Raw genomic sequence first — 25,255 nt, 5'->3', positions numbered from 1 at the left:
AAATACATAGGCCATTTATGCAGGGCTGTGTCACCATAGTCACCCCACCTACTGCTCCGGTGCTTCATTTTGATTATGAATGCTTTTCCCGTCGCCTCGCTCTCCCTGCATGTTTCCACATGTTTGGCCCATGTTTTCTGGATTCTTGCTAAAACAGAACCCGGAAAACGCGGGCAAAATGAGCAGAGCAGAAATGCGCAGGGAGAGCGAGGCAACCTCTGATGGTCAGGAAAGGCATGCATAATCAAAACAAAGCACCGGAACAGTCTTTGGGGTGACCATGATGGAAACAGCCCTGCATAAATGGCCATAGTCAGCCAATAGATTTAGGTAAAATGTAACAAGTGGAGTACTGCAGTTTCATTTGAGGTAATGAAGGGTGCATGGGATTTTCGCTGGTGCAGATGATGACAAACTATGGCTAAAATGGGACATCATGGGATAATCTGTACATAAGACAGAAGGGAATGTGTACATTTGGTGTCTGATGCACCATGGTGTAGTGGTTGTCAGCTACTTTGGGTCCCCATTGGGGATAAAGACAGGGTATCAACCCAATAAATCATTCTAGACCAGGGATAGGCTGATTTCAGTCTTGGATGACTTGCTTTTCTTTTTTCAAGAGCACCCATGGTAAATGAATCCATTTTAAATTTGCAAAACAGAAGTGTAGACTTAAGGAAGTATTACTATCAAAGGCATAGGTAAACTGCAACAAGCGATTCAATCAACTGCATTCTTGCGTAGGAGCACAAAAAGCACTTTGCAGGATCACATCAAGGTCTAATTCTAGCTATCAATCCTAGAACCAAATTCTGTATAAAAAAGAATGCCAAAACTGATTATGGGAAATGCCCCTGTATAAAAAAGAATGCCAAAACTGATTATGGGAAATGCCCCTGATGATCAGAAATGAATTCCATTTCAGCATAGGAACAGGATGGATTCCACAGGTTAAACTATGCCTTTCAACAATTTGTAAGATGAATGGATAAGCTTTCTTATTTTTGTCCTATGTCCACTTGGGGCCAAATAGTTTTAATAACATTGCCGTTAGGATGCAGCTTTCAGGTTTAAAAAAAATAGGCTGTTGCTCACAAGAAAGCAACTCATGGTATAGTGCCCGCTCACAGGAGAGAACAATGCACGTGTGGCTTTCAGCATATGAGGAGGGAACTTCAGCATCAACAAACTACATTCACAAATTCAGTACCAATTCTTTGCTGATCAGTGCCTATGAGACATATGCATTCAGAAATCAAAATTAAAAGTGAATGGCTTCTGGTATTTAATATAATGAATTTGATCAATAAGAAAAACTATTTGGTAATATCTGGAAATCTTTAGCAGTGGCTTAATCTGGCTCTTTGTCTCCTTTTTACAGTTGCATGAGGTGAAGGCAGTGGAAGGAGCCTCCAAAAGAGAAAATGATACTAGATAATCTGCTGCACGGATATCTTGCAATCAACTGGTCCCCAACAGTGTCTGAGTACATCATTTCTACTTTCTCTTACTGCACTGTTGTCACAACTTTAGGAAGAGCTACGTAATCAGAAATGGATCCTGTATGTTTGCTGAACCGTTAAGTTCTTTGGAGTGTTCCTTCCTGCTTACTTTGCACAGGGGCAATCATTTTGCTTGCCATTTCTGAATGCAGAAGCAACATGGGATAGACAGTGCACTTGCAAGGGAAACCATGTAGACATTTTTTCTTGTACCCCCTAGAAAGCAGACAGGTAACTGGGGAACACAGCCAAATGTTTCCTTTTCCTCTACAAAAGGGAAACCCAATCCATACATTCTCAAGTATGAGAATTCTGCGATGAAGATGACTCCAAGATCAGTGATGAGCATTACAGTTTTGAGATCACTTGGCCCTTTTTTTTTTTAGAAGCAGCAGTGGGGGAACAATGTTAGGGAAGGGGAAGAAACAGGTACCCTTCTCTGAGAATTTCACCTCAGCCTTGTAGGACAAAAAATGGTTACCTCACATAAACAAATGTGTTTTTCATTGAAAACCATGGAAACAAAGATTAAAGAAAAGAACCAAGCTTAACAGCTTAAAAAAACACAACTCAAACGAACCAAAACTATTTTGGCCAAACCCCTACTGTCTAATGGCCACCCCTCACCTTTAAACACTAACAATTGTTCACAACACTTAGCTGAGCTGCCTAAAAGGTCCTTAATATAGTAAGGTCAGAATCCAGTATAGCATGGTGACTAAATTGCCCTTAAAATAGTTCATACAACAGTGACATACCACAACTCCAATCTTAGCAAGAAATCTCTAGTGACTTTGGCAATGATCTCTTGCATCAAACCGTGTTAACGCACACCACTGATTTCTTACAAAGTTAACAAGCAATAAGATGAGCTAGCCTAGCACTATTATGAAGCACTAACTTTGTCATCAGTGCATGCAGCCACTGAATTTCGTTCATTTCCCCCCACAGGCGTAATAAGAAAATAATTGATGACATTTCCCAGCCTCTTTTTTAACATTATAGTATAAGCAAAAAATAACGCAGAGACAGGATACTTAAACCACAGTATGATTTCTAAAGAACTGAAACAAATACAGCCACAAGTGCCCACCAAATTAAGAGGAACATCTCACCTTTTGTTCTGACAAAACATGCCAAGGTCCAGAATGCATCGTGCACAAAGTGCTTAAGGATGTAGAGGTGTTGACAACAACTTTCCCCAGAAATGGGAGGGGACAGTGGTGGAAAGCCTAGATATGATTTTCTCTTGGAAATGCCCAGGATCTAACCCATACCTGGGTTCACTGCTACTAGTTTTTCCATTGGTGAAACAGGGCCAAGCAGATGTTTTTGACCATCAAAAGAACTGAACTAGGGATCATACAATACGTGCAGACAAAACCTATTTAGGATGGCAGTAGCACTGAGGAGAATCGGGTAAGAACAAAAAAGCTGGTAGGATCCAACTCCATGGATTTACATCCCAATAAATCACACATTGGAAAAATGTGATGGATAGATAGTAGACCCATGCAAAATCTGAATGATATCATATTTGAAGGGCAGAAGAAAGCTTCCCTTTCCTTGTCTAGTGACCAACTTTGCAATCCTATGAACACTTTCCTATGAGTAAGCCCCACTGAATAGACTGAGGTAGGATTCTGAGTAAACCTGCTTATGATTCCTGTCTACTTGCAAGTAAATAATTCCCATTTTATTCAGTGGTGTTTATGCTTAAGTTCTTAGGACTGTAGCCAAGGTTACCTTCCTTAGAAGAGTTTTGTACAACTCATTTACTTAAATCAACATTAGCCGTTCATGTGGTAAGAACCTCTCTAGGGCAGCACAATATGGTCAAGACTGTCAACTGATGCTATCTGGGAAGGCTCCTCATCTCTATCTGTGCTTGTGTGTATATGTGTGCAATATTTCTGCCTTACGCTGTTCTTTTCCACACAAAAACCAAAGGAGTCAACCAAAACAACCATTTACAAAAGCCTCTCTCCCATGTACACCCACCAACCCACCTCTTTGCAGCAGGACCCCAGCCACCCAAGACAACGCCTCCACCTGGGCCAATGGGAAATAGTATTATTCCATATCAGATCAGCACAACAGTTCTACTCCATATCGCTCTCTCTTTCCCTCCCCTCAACTAAAGCATCTGTGGTTCTTTAAAACCTTAGTTCAAAATGATTTCCTCCACATCAACATTTCTTTCAAAACTATTTCTAAGACTTGCATCTCTATATGCATCTCCCTGAGTGTTAAAATTCTATATGCTAGGAAAGAAAGAAGCCTGCAGAGTATGACACTACAATACAGGCACTACTAGTAACATTAAAGCCTAGATTTCATTCATCTTACAGAAATGCCTTAACGTGCTGCCTCTCAAGATTTTGACGTGACGGAGTTTTGTGATCAGTTGCACATTCAAAACAGATTCCCTCTGTCTTTCCCTACATCTACAAAAGGGGGAAGTAAAAACTAAAAGAAATGTTTATACAGGCTTCTCCAAACATACACACACACACACACACACACACACAAAGAGTCTTGGAAAATCCACTTTAAAAAGAAAAAAATAGAGAACAGTTCAGGGAAAGTTCACAAATTGTACGGAGTTTTTCTTTTTCCTCCATCATCAGGTTATCTAGCTTCTGTGAGCCAAAATATGCACACACACAATGCTTAGAACTTTTGTGTATGTCAATGTACAAAAAACTGGAAAGATCATTATGAATTCAGGACAGAATAAAACACACAACAATTTGTATCTGAATTATGGTTCCTTTTACTTTGGAACCATCCCAAAGTAATGCCACGTTTTAAAAAAACAAACAAAAACTCCTGTTCCTGTCACTCTAATACAGATTCCCTCTTACAAACCTGCTTATTAAATGGTCAGTTTTCATATATTCTTTAGTATCTCAGGGTCAACACAGATGAGATACTGGAAGATTCATTAATGGATCTGTGTGCACATTTTTATTGCTGAATAGCAGATGCAGGCGAAGGAAAAGTTCTGCTTTCTCTCTGTGCCATTTTCCTCAGTTCTGATGCTCCTTAAAAGGTATTTGCTCTTGGGAAAAACTCCAACCCACCCCCTCCACAACCTATGTGTTTCCCCCAATGATCAAATATCCCAGCCAACTAAATAAGATCCAGGCTGAGCACTGATCCTTCCCCTTTTTCAGGTCCTTTAAAGCCTGGCTGCTCTTAGGAAGTGGAACCTGCACCAGTCCAATATGACCTTGTAGCTTATCATTTGCTTGGAGGGTGTATTGGGCTGGTCTGTTGGGTGGAGTAACTTTTTAAAAATTATAGTGTGTACTTCACTTTGTTAGCTGCTTTTGAGTCCCTGGATGGGAAAAAAAGTGGGGTTGAAATATTTACCTATGTAGCAGCTCTGGATATGCCACTTATGGTTTGGAAAATGGAAAAGATTTAAAAAATCCCAATTGGGGCTCCCCATGTCTACTCGTTTTACAATAAAAGCTCTACTAGATACATTCATAGGTCATCTAGCATCCTGTCCTGATCCTGAAAAGACACTTGAGGTTTTGGTTAATATCCATATTTACTTCAAGCAATCAGTTGGTCAAAAGGTAGACAATTTGCTATTTAGTTCTGATGATCATACTTAAAATTTAGAAATCTGGAACATGGAACAAATGGCAGACCATGGGAAAAGGGGGAAAGTCAAGCACAGAGTTGTGTATATGCCAAAAAAAAATGATAAGGAGTTTTGGAAAAACAGGTTTCAGAGCATCCCAGCTTGCTTGCTTTTTTAAAGTATTGGGGGTTCTTTGTTTACTTTTCAATCCTTACTGCAATGCTTGATGAAATCTTGCAAACAATGCTGAAGAAGCAAACTCATAAATGATATATCAAATTTTAACTAATAGCCCTTCCCTAATTGTGACAAGAGTTGACACTCCCTTTATTCTTAATGTGTGAGATCCCTTATGAATGATCTCTTTTTGAGGGGAGGGGTCCTTTTCTTTTGACTTCTAGTTTACTACCATACACTATCCATATATTGCTGTTTCTCCCCATGGGTGTCAGAATTTTAACTGTAATCTACAATTTAATAATGTTTATGTCATGTACTAAAAAGGAAGAAAAAGGAGGCTGCACCAAAACAAAATGAACACAAAGAAACAATTGATGAAAGGGAAATAATATTTTGATAAGTTCTGTAACCCCAACGTGTTTTGCGTACGCTTCTTCAGGGGGATCTTTTTTTACTTCAGCGTCCCATGCAAGCAAAACAAGTTGGGGGTTACAGAACTTATTAAAGTATTATTTCCCTTGCACCAGTTTTTTCTTCACTTTCATCATGTACTAAAGAGAACATGACTCTAGATATTGTTGACTCAGGTTCAAATCCATACTCAACAGCCATCAACAATTCATCGTCTAACACTAAATGATATCAACTGGTGAAATTCATATCAGTGAAAAGAATGATATAAAGGCAATAGTCAAAGTGCCCCATAAGCCATATCTGATTCTGCATTTCTCAGCTGTGTTCCACATTAAACAGCAAGATTACGGCTATGATTTCAGAACGCCCTTATGAAGAGGAATGGACACAACTAAGAATTTGACACATAGCAGTATTGTCTAACAATAAGCATGATTATGGGAAGGCATAGCTTAAATGTAAGTGTGCGGTTACTGGCATTCAAAAACTTGCTTCCTGTGGCCAAACAGATGGTAAGGTGGTGAGAAGAGACCACAGACTTGACGGGAACCATGAGACTTTAATTTCAGTTTCTTGAATGCAGGGCCTATGCACAGTGTGAGGGTAGGCTGAGGAAACAGGGTACACTTTATTGGAACCTACAGAGATGTAGGCCAAGGTGCAAAGTTATCTTTCCTTACTCAGGAGAATGTGTGAGTTAAGGCTGGGAAGAGGAGATCATGTTACAAGTTTGTACCATGCACAGAAAAATGATGCTTGGGCCTGGCTTGTACATACTGCTTGAACAGGGTGCAAAGGAACAGGGTTAACAGGAAAATAGGGTGCATTCCTGCAGTCACTGGCCCCTCATCCTCCTAGCATTTGATTTAAAATATATCGTGAACATTATCCAAACCCCTCCTTTTGGAATCACATTACTCCCTAGTCATACTAGCATGACTGTAAGGGAACACATACAACATCACTGTGAGGAGGTTTGCTTTCAAAAGATGTGCTCAAGAAATCAACCCTCAGTTGATAAAACAGTACAGTAACAACACAGGTTTGGTACTCAGATCCTTTTTTTTTTTAGATTATAATTATTTGGTTCCACTATTCACTATAGGGAATCTTTCTGGGGCAGAAGGGATTGTTTTTTTAAACAAGTGGCACCAAAACTGCAGCAGAGCGGATGGTGTCTGTCCACTAAATAACCCCCAAGTTTCAAGGTGCCCCCAGCCATCCTCCATTGTTGCATATGGGGGGAATCCCATGTTTTCTCCAAGGCAAAGACACAAGAGCAAGCAAAGCAGTCACTGGCCAAAAGTGTCCCAATGCAAACATAACAAGCCCAACAGAACCAGAGCACAACCAGGGTACCCCAGCAGAACAACAGGGCAATGTGACAAGCCTAACACAACCAATATCAAATTAGAAAATCCAACCAAAACCAATTTAACAAGGAGGGAGGTACTAAAAAGAATGATAGGATTGCCCATTGGGAGAAATGGGAGATGCAAGAATGCCTATTGGATATAATGGGAGCCAGGGATGCCAACTGATTAGCATAGGGTCCATCAAAACACGCACAAGTTACAATGAAAATGCAGAATAGATTTACAGTGAGGAAACACACAATGGCTTTACAGTGGCCCAGAGAGACTGCCTCTAGAGTGGAATCACAGCCCTACCAGTAGTATAAGTGCTCACAGAATGAAATGATAGCACCAGAGTGCAATGACAGGCCCAGAGAAGAATGACAGTCCCTAGGAATAGAATCAGTGCTCTGGGACTGGAATGACCAGAGCAGTTTATCTGGTCACAGGGACTGTCATTCGATTGTCATGGAACACTTCAGTAGTCATCATTCCACTCAGCTGTCCTTCAAGTTGCAAAACTCCCAAGGACTGTCATTCCATTCTGGGAGCTATCATTCCAGTCCCAAAGCAGTCTCTCTGGGCACAGAGACCATCATTCTAAGCCTGCTACCCATTTTCTTTGCAACTTTTGTGTGTTGTAATGTATTTCAATGGAGCCCATGCAAGTCAATTGGCATTCCTGGCTCCAATCAAATGTGCATTCCATCACTTTCCATTGTTGCCAATGGGCAATGCTGTCATTCCTTTGAGTGCATCCTCAATGTCCAGAGACTCCAATGCAAACCAACTTGAGCAAAAAACACAATGTTGCAAGATCAACAGAACCAAGTTCAAAGCATAGAATGCAAAACCAAACTAACCCAGCAAGCCAGTACCAAGCCCTGGCAAGAAGACACTGACACAGTTTGCAGTGGAGGGAATCATTACTCTTCATCATCTACCATTTTAAGTTGGTCAAACTGATCCAAATCCATTTTGTCTAAAAGCTTTTCTTCCCTACTCCACCTTGTCAGAAAACATGTGGCCTGATGAGTAAGAGTGAAACTTCCACTAAGTTTGAAAGTGGCACCCTTAGTGGAAGTTTCACCTCTGATTAAACTCCACAACAAGATGTCTCAAGAGCGCTACCAATAATAGGGATAAATAAAATTGCCATGCAGTGTGAGTGATAAATGCACACTATGTGCTCCCTGCCACTGCTATAAACCAAAGTTCTCCAGAACCTCAGGACTACTGCAAAGCATTCAGAGCAAAATTAACCCTACAACACAAGGAACAGATAATATATGAAGGTGCTCCTTTGCTCAATACAGAGGAGGTCAGAGGATCATAATAATAAAATGAAAGGAATGAAGGGGCTCCATATTCCAAATCCACCAATTTTATCTCCCCTTTCTTCCTACATGTACAAGCATTAGCCCACTATTAGTCCATGATATCTTTCATGGCTTATGAAGTCCTACTTTATTCTGATCCAAGTCAATGGCAGCAAGTTCCCAAAGGTATAACGTTTCATCTGTTTCCACAAGTCCTCAACAGCTATAGTTAATAGGAAAGAACTGGGGATTCATCATTTCACCAAAATCATATGCCTCTGGAAACTAACTTACCAAGTTACACTTTGGGTACTGTCTCCTCAAAATACAGATAATGTATTTTAAAAACTCTTGGTTAATAATCAGGGTGAAATGAGGAGAAGAAGGTGGAGGGGAATGAACGTGCATTAGCCTGTTTACTGTCTAGGCATCAGCAGTTGATGACTATTCGTATTTTCTGCCAAGCTTAACAGCAGTTGTCAAAAATGCTGCACAAATCATGCCTTTCCAGCAATTTTTCAATATATCCCATTAGATGCCAGCTTGACAGAGTCGTATTTCTGAATACCAATGCATTGACATGACAAACATTTTTATATAACTAACAGCCCAATCCTAATGCTTACTGCAGCAGGACGTAACAGCATGGGATGCAAGTGTATGGCTGCTGCGGCAGCACAACACAACAAAACCATTGTTAGTGACATCACCACCCCAACAGGATTACAACTAGCTAAGACTCTGAAAAAGAATTAGACAAACATATGAAGAAGAGATCTATTAATGGCTGTTTGCCATGGCAGTTAATGAGAACCTCTAAATGTTTGGAAGCACTCTAGGGACAAACAACAAGGACGGGCAATCACTACATTGTCCTACTTGTCGGCTTCCAGAGGTACCTGGCTACTGCTGGAAAATATGATGCTGGACTAAATGAATTTTAGTCTGATTCAGCAAGGCTTTTATTATTCTCTTCTCCCTTTGTTCTGGTGTTGGAGGTAGATTGGTAAAAATATTTAGGATCACTATTTGGAACTGTCTTATGTGTATCATATTCCAAATTAAGATTAAGATACTGGGGAGATGACAATGGAAGGCGAGCGAAGAAGAGGGAAACAGAAGGGCTAAAAGCATCACACTACCTTGGTTCACCTCAAGTAAGAACAGTTATCCTGTAGTTTGAGATCAGTGCACACGTAAAAAACTTCCCTTACCTCCTGGGATAAGAAGGGTATAACCTGGGCACATATAGCGTTCAGCCTCTTGACAATTTCTGCCTGTGGATGAGAACCAGAACAGAAGTCAGTGACATAATGCAAATATACCAGTGCAATCTCATACAAGACAGCTAACACGTTTAAATGGCAGTTTTTACAGAGGACCAAGCAGGACCCTTTGGGTTGGCTTCAGGTGCTGGGTTTCAGCCACTGTAGCAATATCCATTCTCATGCTTCACATGTATGCTAAATTCCACTTACTACACAGAGACAGCAGCATGGAGTCGGTTCAACATTCACAGCTCCCAGATCAAGGCAGGGCCCATAAAACACCGCGCGAATGGCGCTTCTAGCTTTTCTCTGCTCACCTCCACAGCCCCAAAAGGTAGCATACTGGTAAAGGGGGCCAGCCAGCTATGACGACTTCAGCTGCCCCACATAGCTGTCCTAATGCCAGAGCACAGGAACGAGTTATCATGCCATGCCAACGCTGTGATTATCCCATAAGCTCCTGTTTCAAGTCCAGAGTAGTATAATTTTCTAACTCCGGCACCCTATTTATCATACTAAAATATGTCTAGTATGGGGTGGTCTGTGCAATGAATATGGAGGACCCTGCCTGAAAATACAATATTGGTCATAGATGACCTTTGGATTTCTTGGAATGTCAAATCCTCACATTGCAGGCATTCTCCTAAAAGGAAATAAAATGTAAGGAAAGGCTGTGACAGACCCAGTTGAGCAATTAGGCGGTGAATGATGGTAAACAATAATCACTTGCCACTTACAGAGTTCCTTGCAATAGCCAGTGCTCAAGCTTCAGCACAGGACAGAGACTTTAATTTCCACCAGTCAATTAAGTTACCTTGAAAGGTTTAAGGATCCTTTCACAGGAAAAGAACAAACCCCGGTGCTTCCTTCCAAAACAAGATCATTTTCAAACGAAAGGGGCAGCAAAACTCTCCTTTCTACATGTGATATCAAATATTGAAATAGGAGACTTTTTGAAATCTCATAAAAATATTTGCATACTATACTGTTAAAAAATAACCATTGGCTAGCCATTATTTGAACTAAAATGGATAATCTTTTAATTTACCATTAAAAAGAAACACATGTCAACAAAGACAATATTTTAACACTTAAAAAGCCCACCATTTAATGGCCACAGCTCTGATTAAAAGCTGGTGCATGATATCATGTGTGTATGTCAAGTGCCATCAAGTCGCAGCTGACTTACAACAACTCCTCATGGGGTTTTCAAGGCAACAGACCTACAGAGGTGGTTTGCCATTGCCTTCCTCTGCATAGCAACTCTGATATTCCTTGCTGGTCTCCCATCCAAATACTAACTCGGGCTTCCAAGATCTGATGAGATCAGGCTAGCCTGGACCATCTATGTTAGGGTATAATACCATACCCTTATCGTCCAATTTCCTGGTGTACATAAGTTCCTCAAACTAGAGTTTATTCCCAGGCTAGATTGCATGCTAATATATCCTGAGTTATGTGGGCTGAACAGCCTTCAAAGATGCTTTGTTCATGTAATGAAGCAAGGTTCTTAGATTTGTAAAGGTATTTGAAGGGGGAGAGACAGAAGAATCTTGTGAATGACAACCCACCTATTTCTGCTTCACTTTGGAAATGATGAAACAGAACCACAGCAACACAGAGGTTAGAGGTGCATGTGTGTGCACACACACACACAGCATTTTAGCTATGAGGAAGGCCATTTTGTGATGAACAAGAGAACCCAAGCTACACTTCACTAACTAGGGCCAGTCACATATATGCTCCAAGAGCTAAATTTAACTCCCGTAGCAGACACTGGAGTCCAGTAGCGGAGTGATGAATAGAGCTTTGATTCTTGAAAGCTCATACTCCAAAAACCTTGTTAGTCTAAGGTGCTACTGGATTCCAATCTAGCCCCTCTACTGCAGACCAACACAGCTACCTCTGAATATATGCTTGGAGGACCTGATGGCCAGACTGCCCATCCAACCTTCCTGGTGGTTGTCTCTAGGAAGGAACAATCAGTAATACTGATCATTTGTCCATCCTGGGGATTTCCCCAGCAATTTATACCTTTGGTAACAAAGCTCTACAATGATAGAAGCCTTCTGTAAGAGATCCCAACAATGGAGAACCTACATGATCCTGGAAACAATACAGGAGACAGAGACAGGGAGAGACAGAGACACACACAGAGAGAGAGACAGAGACAGATTTGCCATTGCCTGCCTCCATGTCATGACCCTGGTATTTATTTATTTTTGCATTTTGTAGCTTGCACTCCCCAGCCAAAGCCAGGCTCGGGGCGGGTGACATCATTTAAAATACATCAACAATATTAAAACAATAAATTTAACAATAAATTCTAAATTTAAAACAGCAAAATCCTAAATTAAAATAAACCCAAGAAACCCCAAGATGGCGCCTAAATTCCAATCATATTAATCGAGATAGGTGGCAGGCTACCCCCTCAGTTGATATAATATATAGCCTGGAAAGGAGGGGGGTAGGTCTCCCATCCAACTACTAACCACGGCTGATCCTGCTTCGCTTCCTGAATATGAAGAAATCAGGCTAGCCTGGACTATCAAGATCAGAATATCAAGATCATGGCTGGAATCAAGTGGTTTTTGTCAGCCTTTGCCCACGGGAATACCCATGTGTAAAGTGAGATAGGCCCCTGTCTATGACAAGAGGTAAAAAACTCAAGATAAAAGCAAAATGAACCGGGAAGCCTGAAGACAACAACACTACTGGGGCGAAAGGCACACAACAATTCAATTACTGAAATTAACATTACAGAGCAGCTAACATGGATGGATGCGGGCAGTTTTCTGTTGATAATCTACAACTGTAGCCTTGGCCCAGTGCACAATGGACTACCCTGCTTAACTAATGTGAATAAAGTTCCAAATGCAACAGCTTCAAAATGATTCAATATTAGTGCCATTTTCATAGAAGCACTGTCAGACCCTGCTTGATGTACCTGCAAGTGCTGACTTTTGTGCCCGAAGCCAGCCTTTCACACAGGATTAAACTTTTGCACATTATAAACACACACACACACACACAACTATGTTTGCAGTGATATGGCAATAGTCACACACAGCCAGCTGGCCATGGGCAGACAGCCAAAACGGACAGGAATTTCAATCAGCTAACATCAGCCAGAGGGTCATGTGAATCAGCAGCCCTTCATGAACTGTAAATAAGTTTAGACTGGACCAAGGGCTTATTCCCTCAGACTTCTACTTCAGCAGTAATAAAACTAGAATCATAAACTTAGTTCACACATCAGTAACACCAGTTCTATTGGGCTGTGTTCATATATATCCCTACTTCATGTGGAAGAGTGGGAGTACAGTACTTCAGAAACTACTCCAAGGTGACAGTAACCTGAAAGGCAGTAAGTAAGTGGAGCAACACTCTGGATTCCCTGCTGATTTTCAATAAGGGCAGATCCTTCCCGATTGAGAGCGTTTTGAAAATCAGGATAGCCAATATCTCTATGATTACATAAATAAGCCTTTCAGAAGGCAACATACAGGGACAGAAAAACAGTGTTGCTTACTTGTAACTGTTATTCATCTAGTGATGTTCTGTGCAGGCACACACAGGTACTGCACATGCACAGAGACCCCGCCGATGAACTGTCATTCCTGGAAACCTAGAGATGCAAAGGCCCGAGGGGGGGGGGAGAATTGGAAAAAACAAGAAATTTTCCCAAGCTCCCACCAAGGACTTGAGGGAGCCCTCAAAAAAAAAAAAAATCACTCCTATGAAATACTCCCCCCCCTTTTAGAATGCTTTTTTAGATACCTTTTCACTCAAAACATATTGTATAATTTTAAAAAAAAAACAGTCTACAGTATTGGCTAATGACCTGAGATGTATGGGGAGAATCCCATCTTCCCTCTGCTTGCTTTGCCACTGACTGGCTAGCCCATGGGCCTGCAGTGTTGCTACTTCGGCCTGCTCACCACCCACTCCTCGCATTGCCACTGCCTCCACCTGCCTGGATCACCCACAGGTGGCCATGGCAGCTGGTGGCTGAGGAATGGTGGTGCTTCCTACTTCTCACTGGTCCTCCTCCCCACCTGTGCGGCTTCTACTCCTTCTCCTTGCCTGCCCCCCCCCCATCCTGCTCCACAGCAGCTCTTCCTCGCCCCGCTCATGCTGAGGCACGTGGCTGCTCCTCCTTTATCAAAAATGGCAGATGAGATATCGCAATGTAGTGCTGCGAGATCTCTGTATTTTTGAAAGAACATTTTAAACAATATTTTTGTCTTTTTCTGCAATCCTGGGGATGCCCCAGGTCTGTAAAGAAAATACTCCCTATCTTTATCTGGCCAGATTCTGCAGGGGGGTGGGGGAGGATGTCCACATGGGGACCAGATACATATGTGATAACAAATTTATACTATAGACATATACAACACATTTTTAAGAATATGTCTGGTTTAAATGTAAATAATTTGGGCAACAATATGCTAAAATGTGTTTAATAACACATTATTATAATGTTCAGTGCTTTCAATGTTAAAAAGTTTAACTTAATATGCAAATATTCCAGTAGTCTTATTACTGTGTTAGTATGAGTGTTTGTATCCAAATAATATGCTACCTGTTGAATAAAGGAATTGTGTTCTATTGTCAACATTTTTCTGCCTCTTAGATGGCAAAAGATGCATGTACTAAGGTAGCACGATGCGCAGCAATTTGCAACTCTTTCTTAAGTATTGGGTATATTTGCAATTTTTCTTGTAGAAAACCAAGACATTTATACATTTTAATTCCATAAGTATATCAAACAGCACAATTTTATATGCTAATTTGTAAATGGTGCATTTTAAGTTGTTAAAATTAAACAAGTTTAGGTTTGATAGGAAAGTATTACATGCATTTCAGTTTTTCCCAAAATTTCTGTTCTCCCCCCACCCATGGCTTCACAATTTCAGAAAATTTGACATCTCTACCCCCCCCCATCTTATTCCTCTAGTTTACATATCATATTACACAGTCTACTTTTCTTAAAGTATCAACAGGTTTTTGCTGGACGCAAGATGTGTCATTAGGCCTGTGCATATCGGGTTTACCGACCCGAAAATAAACCCAAAAAAGGCATTTTGGCTTTTTCTGCGTTTATTTGGGGCTGGATATTGAAATAGAGAATAAAGCCTAAGCCAAATAGCTGATCGCAAAATCAGCCAAATATGGCTGTATTAACATTAGAGAATACACATTTTTTTAAGGAGCTCCTGTGGGGGACATTTTTAGAGGTAGAGTTTCCAAATTTTCAGGGTAGCTTCAAGGGACTCTCCTTGCACGAACCTCTAAGTTTGGTAAAGTTTGTGCCAGGGGGGTCCAGTTTTATGGGTCCCCAAAGGGGTTGCCCCCTACTCCATAAAAAAGCATTGTGAAGTTGTTTTTTGCACAGCCCTACGTGTCACCTAAACAACACTTACTAAAGATCAGCAGACCTGTGAACAAAACATGTAAGCTAGAATAAAAAACACAGAATAGCTCACAGAGAAAACAAGTGTTTTCTGTTCTCAGAACAATCCTTTAATTCACATGGAGGCCTGATGTTCATTTGCCCATCTACTCTACAATCTACCCATAAGTATTTTACTTTAATACAAGGAGGAAGACAGACCACCTCTAGAAGGACATTTTAAAATGGCATTCTACTTAGGGTCTGTTTGTCATTACATTCAGTGACAAAATGCTCTTTCATGCAAAATTGTTACCTGAATGAGAGAGACACTCATATTTGCATAATTTAGATTTCCTTCTTTCATCAGCACCCTTTCGACCTTCTCACTACACAATCTTTTAAGAGGCAACGCCTTCAAAACCTATCTAACCTACTAAAGAATACACAGCTACCAATAAGACAGCATTCTCAACAAGATGCTCATTAATGAAACACTCCAGTTGCACAAATAATTTCCAACAGCCAAGAAATGATTGAGAAAAGATTTTCGTATTAAGCCTTAGTTCTTCCAACAGTGATGCAGCACACAGAGAATATTCTGTAGGCCAGAGTCCACACTGTAACCCTATATTTGCCTTGTGAATGTGCTGGTCCCACCTCTATACACTTCACTTTAGGAACTATCAGCCAGCTTTCAGAAACAAGGTTGACTCACCCCCAAAAACAGGTGAGCCACAGAAGGGGCGATATTAGGCCAGATGGGAGAGGGGCCTGATTGGAAGGCCAACTTCTGTTTTAATAAACAACTGCCATCTTTTAAAATAGTGTAAATCGGTATCTCATCTAGGGCCTAAAATAATCCTGGAATAACAGAATGTAGGTTTCAGAAACATATTGGACAGGGATAGATCTGATATTCAAACAGGACTTTAAAAAATCTTAGTCCTTTTTTATTCAGTTGCAAGAGTGAAAGTAAAGTAAAAATAAAAGTGAGCTGCATTATTTTCTCTTACCAAGAACAGTGGTGCATCAGCGTTATGCCAGGTTGCTTGCATTATTTTGCAAGCTTTCACATGACTGATAGATGCATGCAGATTTCCCAGACCTGCCCTCACAGGGTTTATGGTGGCAGAATACTATAACCATATGGTAGAGGCACCTCTGTGACTACTACCCTTCCTGACCTGATCTACCACCTGGGCCTGTCCAAGTATAAATCTGGAAACTCTAAAACAATTCCTGAACACCAAAACATACACTTCAGATATGCATTGAACAGTGATAGATTTCATGTTCAAATCTGCATTAAAAAAAACTGGGGGTTGATCAGATTTAAATTAGTAATTAATATTAGTAAGTAATACGTATTTAAATGAATTATATATAAACAGAGAATTCTGATTACAAAAAAAGTTAACGGGGTGGGATCCCACTATAAAAGTTGACTCCCAGGGTCATGGAACCCAGGGTCATGGAGCCACATTGAGAAAGGGATAAAATTGCCCTCTCCACCCCACTGACAGAAAAGCCAGAAGGGGCAATTTCACCCCTTCCCCTTCTCTAGTGTAGCTGCCCAAGCCATGTGGCAATTACCCCATGTGGGTCTCATAACCCTGGGAACCAACTTTCACAGGTTGCAAAGGACTGCTAGTGGAAGTGGGACAACAGAAAGATCCATATTCATCAGTGTCTTCCACCAACAGATCATTGGATCCAGTCCACCATCTTGTAGGATATTCCAGAGTCTAATCTTCTTATAGAGCCCTGTAGCAAATTATATAGAAGTTCATTTGCTAGTGCCGAGGGGATCTGTGATACACCTGGGCATTTGGGATGTACATCACTGTGATCATAGCCTTCATATTTGCTCCTTAGTTCCTCTGGAACCTTGGGTTCCCATTCAGAAATACGAGCAGTCACAGCACAGCCAGAAGCAGATGGTAGGTTATGTGGTATGAACTGTAGACCCTCAGTTATGGCTGACCTTCATGGGTGGATCAGACGCCAATTTGCTGAAGGTCAGCTTGAGAAACTCAGTGTCGATGTTATCAAAATAACTGCTAACTCCTGTATCCCTTCACACTCATTCACACCTTCTAAAGGTGTACCCAAGAAGTCTATCAAAAATATCTTTCTTATAGTTTATTGTAAGAATTAAACATTGGCTACTACATTATCCTGGCTCCCCCTCCACCCTACCCCCCAAAAAACATTTTATGTGGCTTTTCAGGTCACAGCAGCCAGCGTGGTCTTTTAAGTCTTTTTTTTTTTTTAATTGGCTGAACCTGTTTTTCCTATGCTATTAATCTGTCTCATGTTAATAAGAGCAGATGATGTTTCTTTGAGTTCAGGTCCTGGTGTTAGTTTGATTTTTGTGGCCTGTTAATCTCTTTTCTCACACTCTCGTTGAAAAGTCGCTCAGCTGCTAATAAGGCTACTGTTCTTCATGACCTTCCTTTCATCTTGTTTTTTCCTGTTTTGTACTGGCTGAAACTTGGATCTTCTATAATACAACCAAGGGTCAACAATGAAACAGATGCAAAAGCCCCCCCCCCTCCCAAGTAGTTTGTCACATACAATTTGTGGAATTCATTGACACAAGATGTAATGATTATCCCTGGCTCCAATGGCTTTTAAAAGGAACTGCATATTCATCTATTGGTGGCTATTAACCATAAGAGCTAAATGGAGTCTGCATGTTCCTAGGCACTGTATTGCACTGAATGCCTGTGGCTGAGCAGTGGGCATCATACAAACAATGGGGGAAGGCTGGCCATTATGTAGCAAGATCGTGAACTAGATGAGCCTCCAGTCTCATCTACCTCTTTTATTGCATTCTTTTAGACTTGCAACACTTACCCATAACTTCTTACTTACTTTGTTTGATAAGTGAGGGCAGGGAGTTTTTTCCCATATAATTGCAGTTTTCTTGCTTTCCTTTGTTTTGTTTTAGAATCATGCTATTCTATTGCCTTGTCCTGTTAACTGTAGTGTTCTTGCAACTTATGCCAATGATGTCTTCTTATCAAACTGAGAACCTTGTGCCTCTTCAAAATCTTGTTAAATTCTTCTCCTGTTCTTACTCTGGGCTATTCCAATATCCACACTGACCGATCAACTGATCATAAATTCTATCTTTTGTAGTTCTTGTTTCTTTTGCACTTTCAACACTTCTTTACTGACTCTGCAGGTCAATGTTTTGCATCTGATTTTTTTTTTCTTTTGGTCTCTTATTTTACTTATTCTCCACATCTAATTATTGCTTCCTATTTTTAACTCTTCTCTTGCATTCTAATTCCTTTGACCCATTGTTGAATCCTTTACAGGCCTTCATGCTCCTAACACAATACTGTTTTTTCCATCCTCAATTTTATCATTGTCCATCTCAGTCACAGATTATTTCATGATTGGGTTAGTTCTATGTACATGAGATTGTTTTCAGTATACCTTTAAACCCTGTTTCATTTTCTTCTCTCTTCCACTAAACTACCTTAGTTTGCAAATCTGATTTGTTTTCTCTTTGCCACCTTTTCACTAATTCTTTGCTCCATTCTTCTACTTTGCCCCACGAACTGTACATTTTCAGAATTTTGTTCAGTTTTCTTCAAGAAAGATCTGCCGCTGTTCATTCCTTTACACAAATTACTCAGGTTTTAAAAATTATTTTAGTCCTCTTCTTTCCTTCTTCAATGTTTTTCATTTTCTCTTGTACTCTATTTCTTTTCATATTCTTTCTTTTCTTTGCTCTCATCCAAGACTACTTACCAGTGCTCTGGCTTCCGATTCCTTTTTAAAATTGCTACAGATTTTAACCTCTTACAAGCTTCCGGTGATTTTTCCAAGACTTCAAATTATTTTAATGTCTTCATTTAAAAAAAAAAAAAACTACAGTTGCTCTCTTTTTTGACACTAAATTGTTTCTTCAATTTCTCTTCTTCCTTTCGTCTGTGTATTGTTTGAAGGTGTTTTTTTTCCTCCTGACATCTGAATTTTCTTCTGTATGTTTCTCTTTTTGATTCTTACCAATTTGGTTTCTGTCCTTATAATTCAGTAGAAACTATTTCCCTTTCTTAACCTAATTAGATACATTCAATTGTCAAACGAACAAATTCCCCATTTGTTCTTCTGGCTTGCATGCTCACTAAATTGCAAAGAAGGAAGCCTTCAGTAAACCATAATTTGTCATGACAAAGCAGGTGGCTGCTTAAACTACAGCATACTTCTACATTCCAAATGGAAAACCAGGAATCTACACCAATCTTGGTTAAAAACCCTGCTTTTTAAATAAGCAGCAAACTACAGTGTACTAAAGTATCCAATTGGGATTTCACAACAAACTGTGGTGTAATAAAGTCCTCTTCTTTTGCAACAACTGCGTGGCACAAGAGGAAGAAGAGAAGAGGTAAGAGAGGAGGGAGAGAATGAGCTTGAGCACTTTGGCTCATTTTATTTTACTTAATTTATACCCCACCTTTCTCCCCAACAGAGAACCAATGTACATTATTCTTTCCCCCTCCATTTTATCTGTACAACAACCCTATGCCCCTAAATTACATATTTCTTTCAAGAAGTCCTATCCGTGATTAATCTTACAGTATCAACAAAACTGTGCCTCACAGCTAATATTCTATTCCTAGGCTACAAACCAGCTGCATAGGCACTTCCCAAACATCACGTATTGTGGATTCAGCCTTGGTAGCCAGCAGATTATCTTGCAGCACTGGAAATCTTGTATTTCTCCCTCTGGTGATGACTGGTGCAATGGAAAGTTAGATGAAGCGTCCCCAGCGCTGTGCCCTTGGGCTCCATGGTGCCTGCCAACACCTTTCCTGGTGCTCACCAAGGGTGTTAGAAAATGGGTGGCGGCAATTTTGTGACTGCCTCCTGCAGCAGCCATTTTGTAGCTGTGCCCATCACGCTATGTCAGAATTCCAAAGGTGCCCACAGGCTCAAAAAGGTTGGGGACTCCTGTGTTAGATCTTTGCATAGGGAGGACAACTGCATACAACAGATGAGAAACTCCTGAGATGTTCCCTTCTCCCTAGCAAGATTTCTTGTATCTATTTGAGCTGTGATGCCTTGCCTTCACTCCTGTTTAGCAAGATCCATATTGTTGCCTCTCATACCCCCTGTCATTCATGCCTTCTTTTTTAATCTCTACACTTTATTCTGTAGCTCCGATTATCTTCCATCTTTGAATGTTCTAGATTCTCCTCAATTTTTAAAAAATTCTTCTGGTCTTTATAAGCTTGTGAAACTTCCCATTTCACATATTTTTGTTTCTTCTTGTACCACTCCTTATCTAAGGAACACTTTAATATTCAATAAACTAGCAATCTTCCCTGAAAATTCCTTTATTTCTACTGGCCTCTAATATATTTTTTGCTATCTCCCACTGTCCGCTCTACTTTTACTTCTGTACAAATTAATCTGCAAATCCCATTGGATAACAGTTCTGTGTTGTACAGCACTGTGTAAAACGTGTTTCACAAATATTATTATCCACCCTTTCCCTCTGAGCAACTTCGGGCAGTATACATAATTCTTCCCTCCGTTATTTTATCTTCACAGCAACCTTGTGAAGTAGGACAAGCCAACAAAGCATGACTGCCCCAAGGTCACCCAGTGAGTTTCATGTAAAGAAGGATTCTGAACTTGTGTCTTCCCAGGCCAAATCTAATACTTTGACCAGTACACATGGTGCAATTCAAATTAACAACTTGCAGAAATTAAGTTAAATAACCTAATATTTAGACAACAATCCTACAATTCACCCTTTCAAGAATTTTTACATAGGTTATTCATTCAGAAAATGTCTCCTTGTGGGAAAAGGATCTTTCTTTTCCTTTTTTTTTTTACAAATTGAACCCTTCTGGAAAAAAAATAGCCTTAGAATTAACATCCTGAAATAGAAACTTCCATAGTATGCTGTTTGACTGAAAACAGGAGTAATGCGAACCTTCAGTCTGTTTTCAGTACAGCAGTCAATGCAACTCCCAGATTAACAGCTCTTTCATGATCCAAGGGTAGAAAATCATGTTTCATCCACTTGTCAAGACAATACCTTCCCTATGGATAAGAGATCACAGGGAAACATACTAGAGGAGGAATTAAGAATCCCTAATTTTCTTCCTGGAAGATATCTTAAGGTAGCATCCCTTGAGCAAAAAGGAAGATGTTGATAAGGGAGTAAAAGCTGGATGAGAACTAGATAAAAGGATCTAAGAGAACAAAGAGCAGCAGCACTCATGGAGAAAGTCTGTTATTCAGAGTCACATACAGTGCTACCCTACATCCTTTCACTGAAGCCAGTGGGCTCATAAAGGTGTAACTCTGCTTATGATGGCACTGTACACGAATGTCTGTTCCAACTACATAACCTTTTTAAAGAAAAATGCATATTTCTTGAGCATGTCTAGGTTTCCAAGGCATCACTAAAATAATTAATTAATGAGAAAGTTACATCACCAGGGAAGAAGATAACTGTTTCTTATCTGTTTCTGCAGTTAAGAGTAACAAGAGTTTTGCAAAGATGCTGATCTATTACAGGGCTAGTCTTTTAGAGCAGCTACAAGAAGTACCCTTATAAGCCAAAAGGAATAAAGACGCAACAGAACTGTCAGTGAAAGTTCCTCTGAATTCTCTGTATTCTTCCTGTAGGGTTACCATATATCCTTAGTTTCCAATATGGAATTTAAGTTGATATACTTTCATCTTTGAATCTAAGACAATGCACACACAATTTGAGGAGCTGACCACCATAACTAAATGATCATGTCACTCCAAATTCTTCCTGCATTTCCCCCTCTATTTTACCTTGTAATGTGTAGGTCGGAATCCGCAGGATTCTTCACTTCTGCTTCTACCACACAGAAACCACCATGACATGTGTATTTACACTTTAACCACACAGACTATTTATAGTTCCCACAACCACACATACATTTTCCTGGTGGCAAACCTTCATAATACTGACTACATACTAATATGTAGTTCTAGATGAGCACCTCAACACAGATCTGCTCTCATTTTTATACATATCCCTGTTAGACACTTAAACATTCAGCAGGCACTTTGAGTTTTCAGGGGGAAGCTTGCAAAATACAAGCATGCACACAAAGAAGTGCTCACTTCCCACCCCCAAACCACAAAGTTAGTTTTCCAAAGGGGTGGAAAGTAATCTCATTACAGGATGGCTCTTTAATCAAAGGACAAAACTCTGACTAGGACCCCTTTTTCCTGTAAATTATCCCTCCCAATCTTCCCCAGCATGACTTCCTGCTGGGATTTTTGGGAACTGTTTCTTCAGTAAACGGGAAGGCTGAGAAAACTACAATCCCCACCAGTCCCAGCAATACAGTAAATTCTGGGTATGCACCAACAGCAGATACCAGCTATGTGACTGCCTATGGGAGGAAGAATGCTGCCAACTGCACTGACACAAATGCACTCAAGTAACTTTTCATTTTAAACTGCAAACTATGCATCAATGCAAGGATTGGCCAACAAATGCTCAACTTGACAGAAAATGGGGTGTGTGAAGAAGGGTAATGTCCGTGTTTAAACATATCCTTTGCAAGGACTGAGTATCGCAATTAAAAAGGTATCAGTGCCTTACATTACAACTGTCAGAAGGTACTCTTACTGATAACAACTTTGCTTCTATTGGGCAAAAATGACCACTACTCAGCAATCGTTAACATATCTACTAGTTACTAAGCATCTCACACTGTCCATTCTGTGAACAAAATCGCCACAAGCTGATTTATTCTTTCTTTGCAAAGAAACAAACATAATCTCTCAAAACATCTGAAAAATTTAGATGCTAAACATGGGAACATTAAATTTCAAAAGCCAATAATCTCAAGCATTAGAGGGGGTTTTTTGTTGTTTTTTTGCTAAGTTTCTCCTAGGTGAAGAGAAAAAAATGGAGTACAGTAGAACATTAAACATTGGGAAACAAAAAAAATGAAGGCTTGTTTTATTTTAAAATTCCCATGATCATTTCAGGGTGGTTGACTCATTGTTTTCAAAATATTTCAGGCTGGCCACCCAGAAGCCTGTCTAAATACTTCCCTCAAAGCCAAATATTTATCTTAACCATCAAATAAAAGTTTATTGCAAATAAGCAGGTTGTTCTGCATGTTCACCCCAAACATGCCATAACCTGCCACCTGCTAAACCGGAGGATTATAAAAGGAGGAGGCTTGCATAAAGGGAGAAGTCAAGATACCTCCCTTCCCTGCAAAAAAGCAGCCTCACCCTGAAAAAAAATACAGCCCTGAAACTGAAGCGCCCAAATGCCCTGGCACATGCATACTGTAAAAGGATAGACAAAGAAAACCACCCTCTACAACTCTCCAGGCACAGAAGAACCCTTCATTTTGTTCTGTGCGTACTATCTGCACAAAGGTATTATTAGTGGTATACAAATTATTCTTGGTCACAGGCTTGCTGAGACAATTCTTCAATCATTTTTTCACATCCTATTAACAAGGATGACGGAATCAGTACACATCTGCAGTTTAGTGGTGGGGATGTTCTGCTGTACTGTAATTACATGCTAAGGCAATTTGAGTTGTGACATGCCTTGAACTCTCCCACTAAAAAGCCAAGTTAAGTCCTTTCAAATGCCAAACGTAGGCTGCATGACAGCCCTTCCGTCAGCCACCAAAACTACCTTCGGCACCACTAGCACGGGAATGGAGTCTTACAACTCTTGGTCTTTTGGAACAGGCAGGACACTCAGGCAGGTACCACAAGGCTACCAGCCTTCGAAATCAGAGGTCTGCTTCTGGTCTGAGGTCTGTTTTATGCTGTTTATTTCCTGCGGCAGTTTTAATGGCTTGTTTTGAAATTGATAATCTGGTATTTTAACTGTAAGCTGCCTTGAGCTAGACTCTGAAAAGGAAACACAGAAATATCCTTAAAAAAATAAATCGGCCAATCAACATTCTGGGTACAAAAACCCAGTGTTGGTCAAGGCAAGCAGCATTTTGGCGGTCTGCGGATGGAGCCCCATAATCACTACTTATTTGATGACACACGCACACAAAAGCTAGAGGGGAAAAACAACAACCTGCCTCTTACGTTTTTGATAATCGGCTTGGAAGAAAAAAAATGGTTTTATTTCTAAATCAGACAAACTCTTCTGTGGTTCACTGTATTCTTCCTGAGACTGATTCAAAATCTAGCTGCATGGCATCTGTCTTGTATGGACACTGGCGTCACTTCTAGGCCTCTCTCAAATGCCATGGCCTCTGGCTAACAGCCGAGGCCCAGTCCTAGTGTCAACCCTAAGGTACCTTAATTTAGGATGGCAACTCCAAATCAATTCCTTTTGGACAGTATTAGAGTTGGGACAGACTCTGACAATGACTTTTTTAAAATCATGGCGAAGAAATATCAAATAAGATCATGCCAGGCAGACAAGTATTAACCATGTATCCAGGCCAATTCTGCCCTGACACAGCGAAGCCTACTATATTTACATCCAAACATGATTCTTGAAGAAATCATAAACCATAGACTACACAAAGAATGTTCAAACCTCCAGGAGAGCCACAAACTCGATACTAGTGAACTGCAAGCCAACTTACCAAAGGGCTGAACATATTCTTACTAGTAGAAATTTAGGTGGCTCTCAATATTTCCTTGTGTAGAGGTTCTTACCTATTGTTTCTATAAAAAACCCATGTATCTGCCTCTACACCATGATAATAAATTCCATCAAGACCATGCTACATTATCCCAATATAGGAAGATTATAATAATTTATTAGTTCCCCAGATCTCACCATTTGGGAAATGCTGACTACAATAGTTTCAAGTCATGGAAGAACTCAGGCACACTTCTACACAACTCCTGCACACAGAATGACAGGCAAAGATTCTCCACCGTGAAAACCCTTATACTGTTACCTCTCAGAATGCACCATAAAACCCTACTTCTTGATACACTCACTCATGGAAATTAAACTATTTAAAATTATTTTATACAATTCATTCTGAATGCAGAATTGTGTGTGTGCATATTAATATCTACGACTGAAATTGGGGAACAGGGTCAGAGCACCCCACTCAACAGCTCTGTATACCAACTTCCTTGCATAGATTTTTTTTTTTTAACCTTCATTGCGACAGCATTTCAGGGACCTACTTTTGCTTAAGATGGTCTTTTTCATCATTCAGATGCTTCGCCAACAGAGTTTTCTATGAT

General features: G+C 40.2%; 1 protein-coding gene across 5 annotated transcripts in view; it reads right to left on the bottom strand.

Annotated features, from left to right (window-relative positions):
* The window catches only part of LOC130477169 (transducin-like enhancer protein 4), a 195,100-nt gene that overhangs the window by 81,990 nt on the left and 87,855 nt on the right, over nt 1-25,255 (bottom strand). For all 5 annotated transcript variants that reach the window (XM_056849239.1, XM_056849235.1, XM_056849236.1 and 2 more), the window contains one exon: nt 9,586-9,648. In XM_056849239.1, the coding sequence (XP_056705217.1) occupies nt 9,586-9,648 (63 nt within the window). The remainder of the gene's footprint in view (nt 1-9,585; nt 9,649-25,255) is intronic.

The sequence above is a fragment of the Euleptes europaea genome, chromosome 4 (genome assembly GCF_029931775.1).
Source record: "Euleptes europaea isolate rEulEur1 chromosome 4, rEulEur1.hap1, whole genome shotgun sequence".
Taxonomy (NCBI): Eukaryota; Metazoa; Chordata; class Lepidosauria; order Squamata; family Sphaerodactylidae; genus Euleptes; species Euleptes europaea.
The sequence above is the reverse complement of the archived record's forward strand: the minus strand, read 5'-3'. Positions and strand labels throughout refer to the sequence as shown.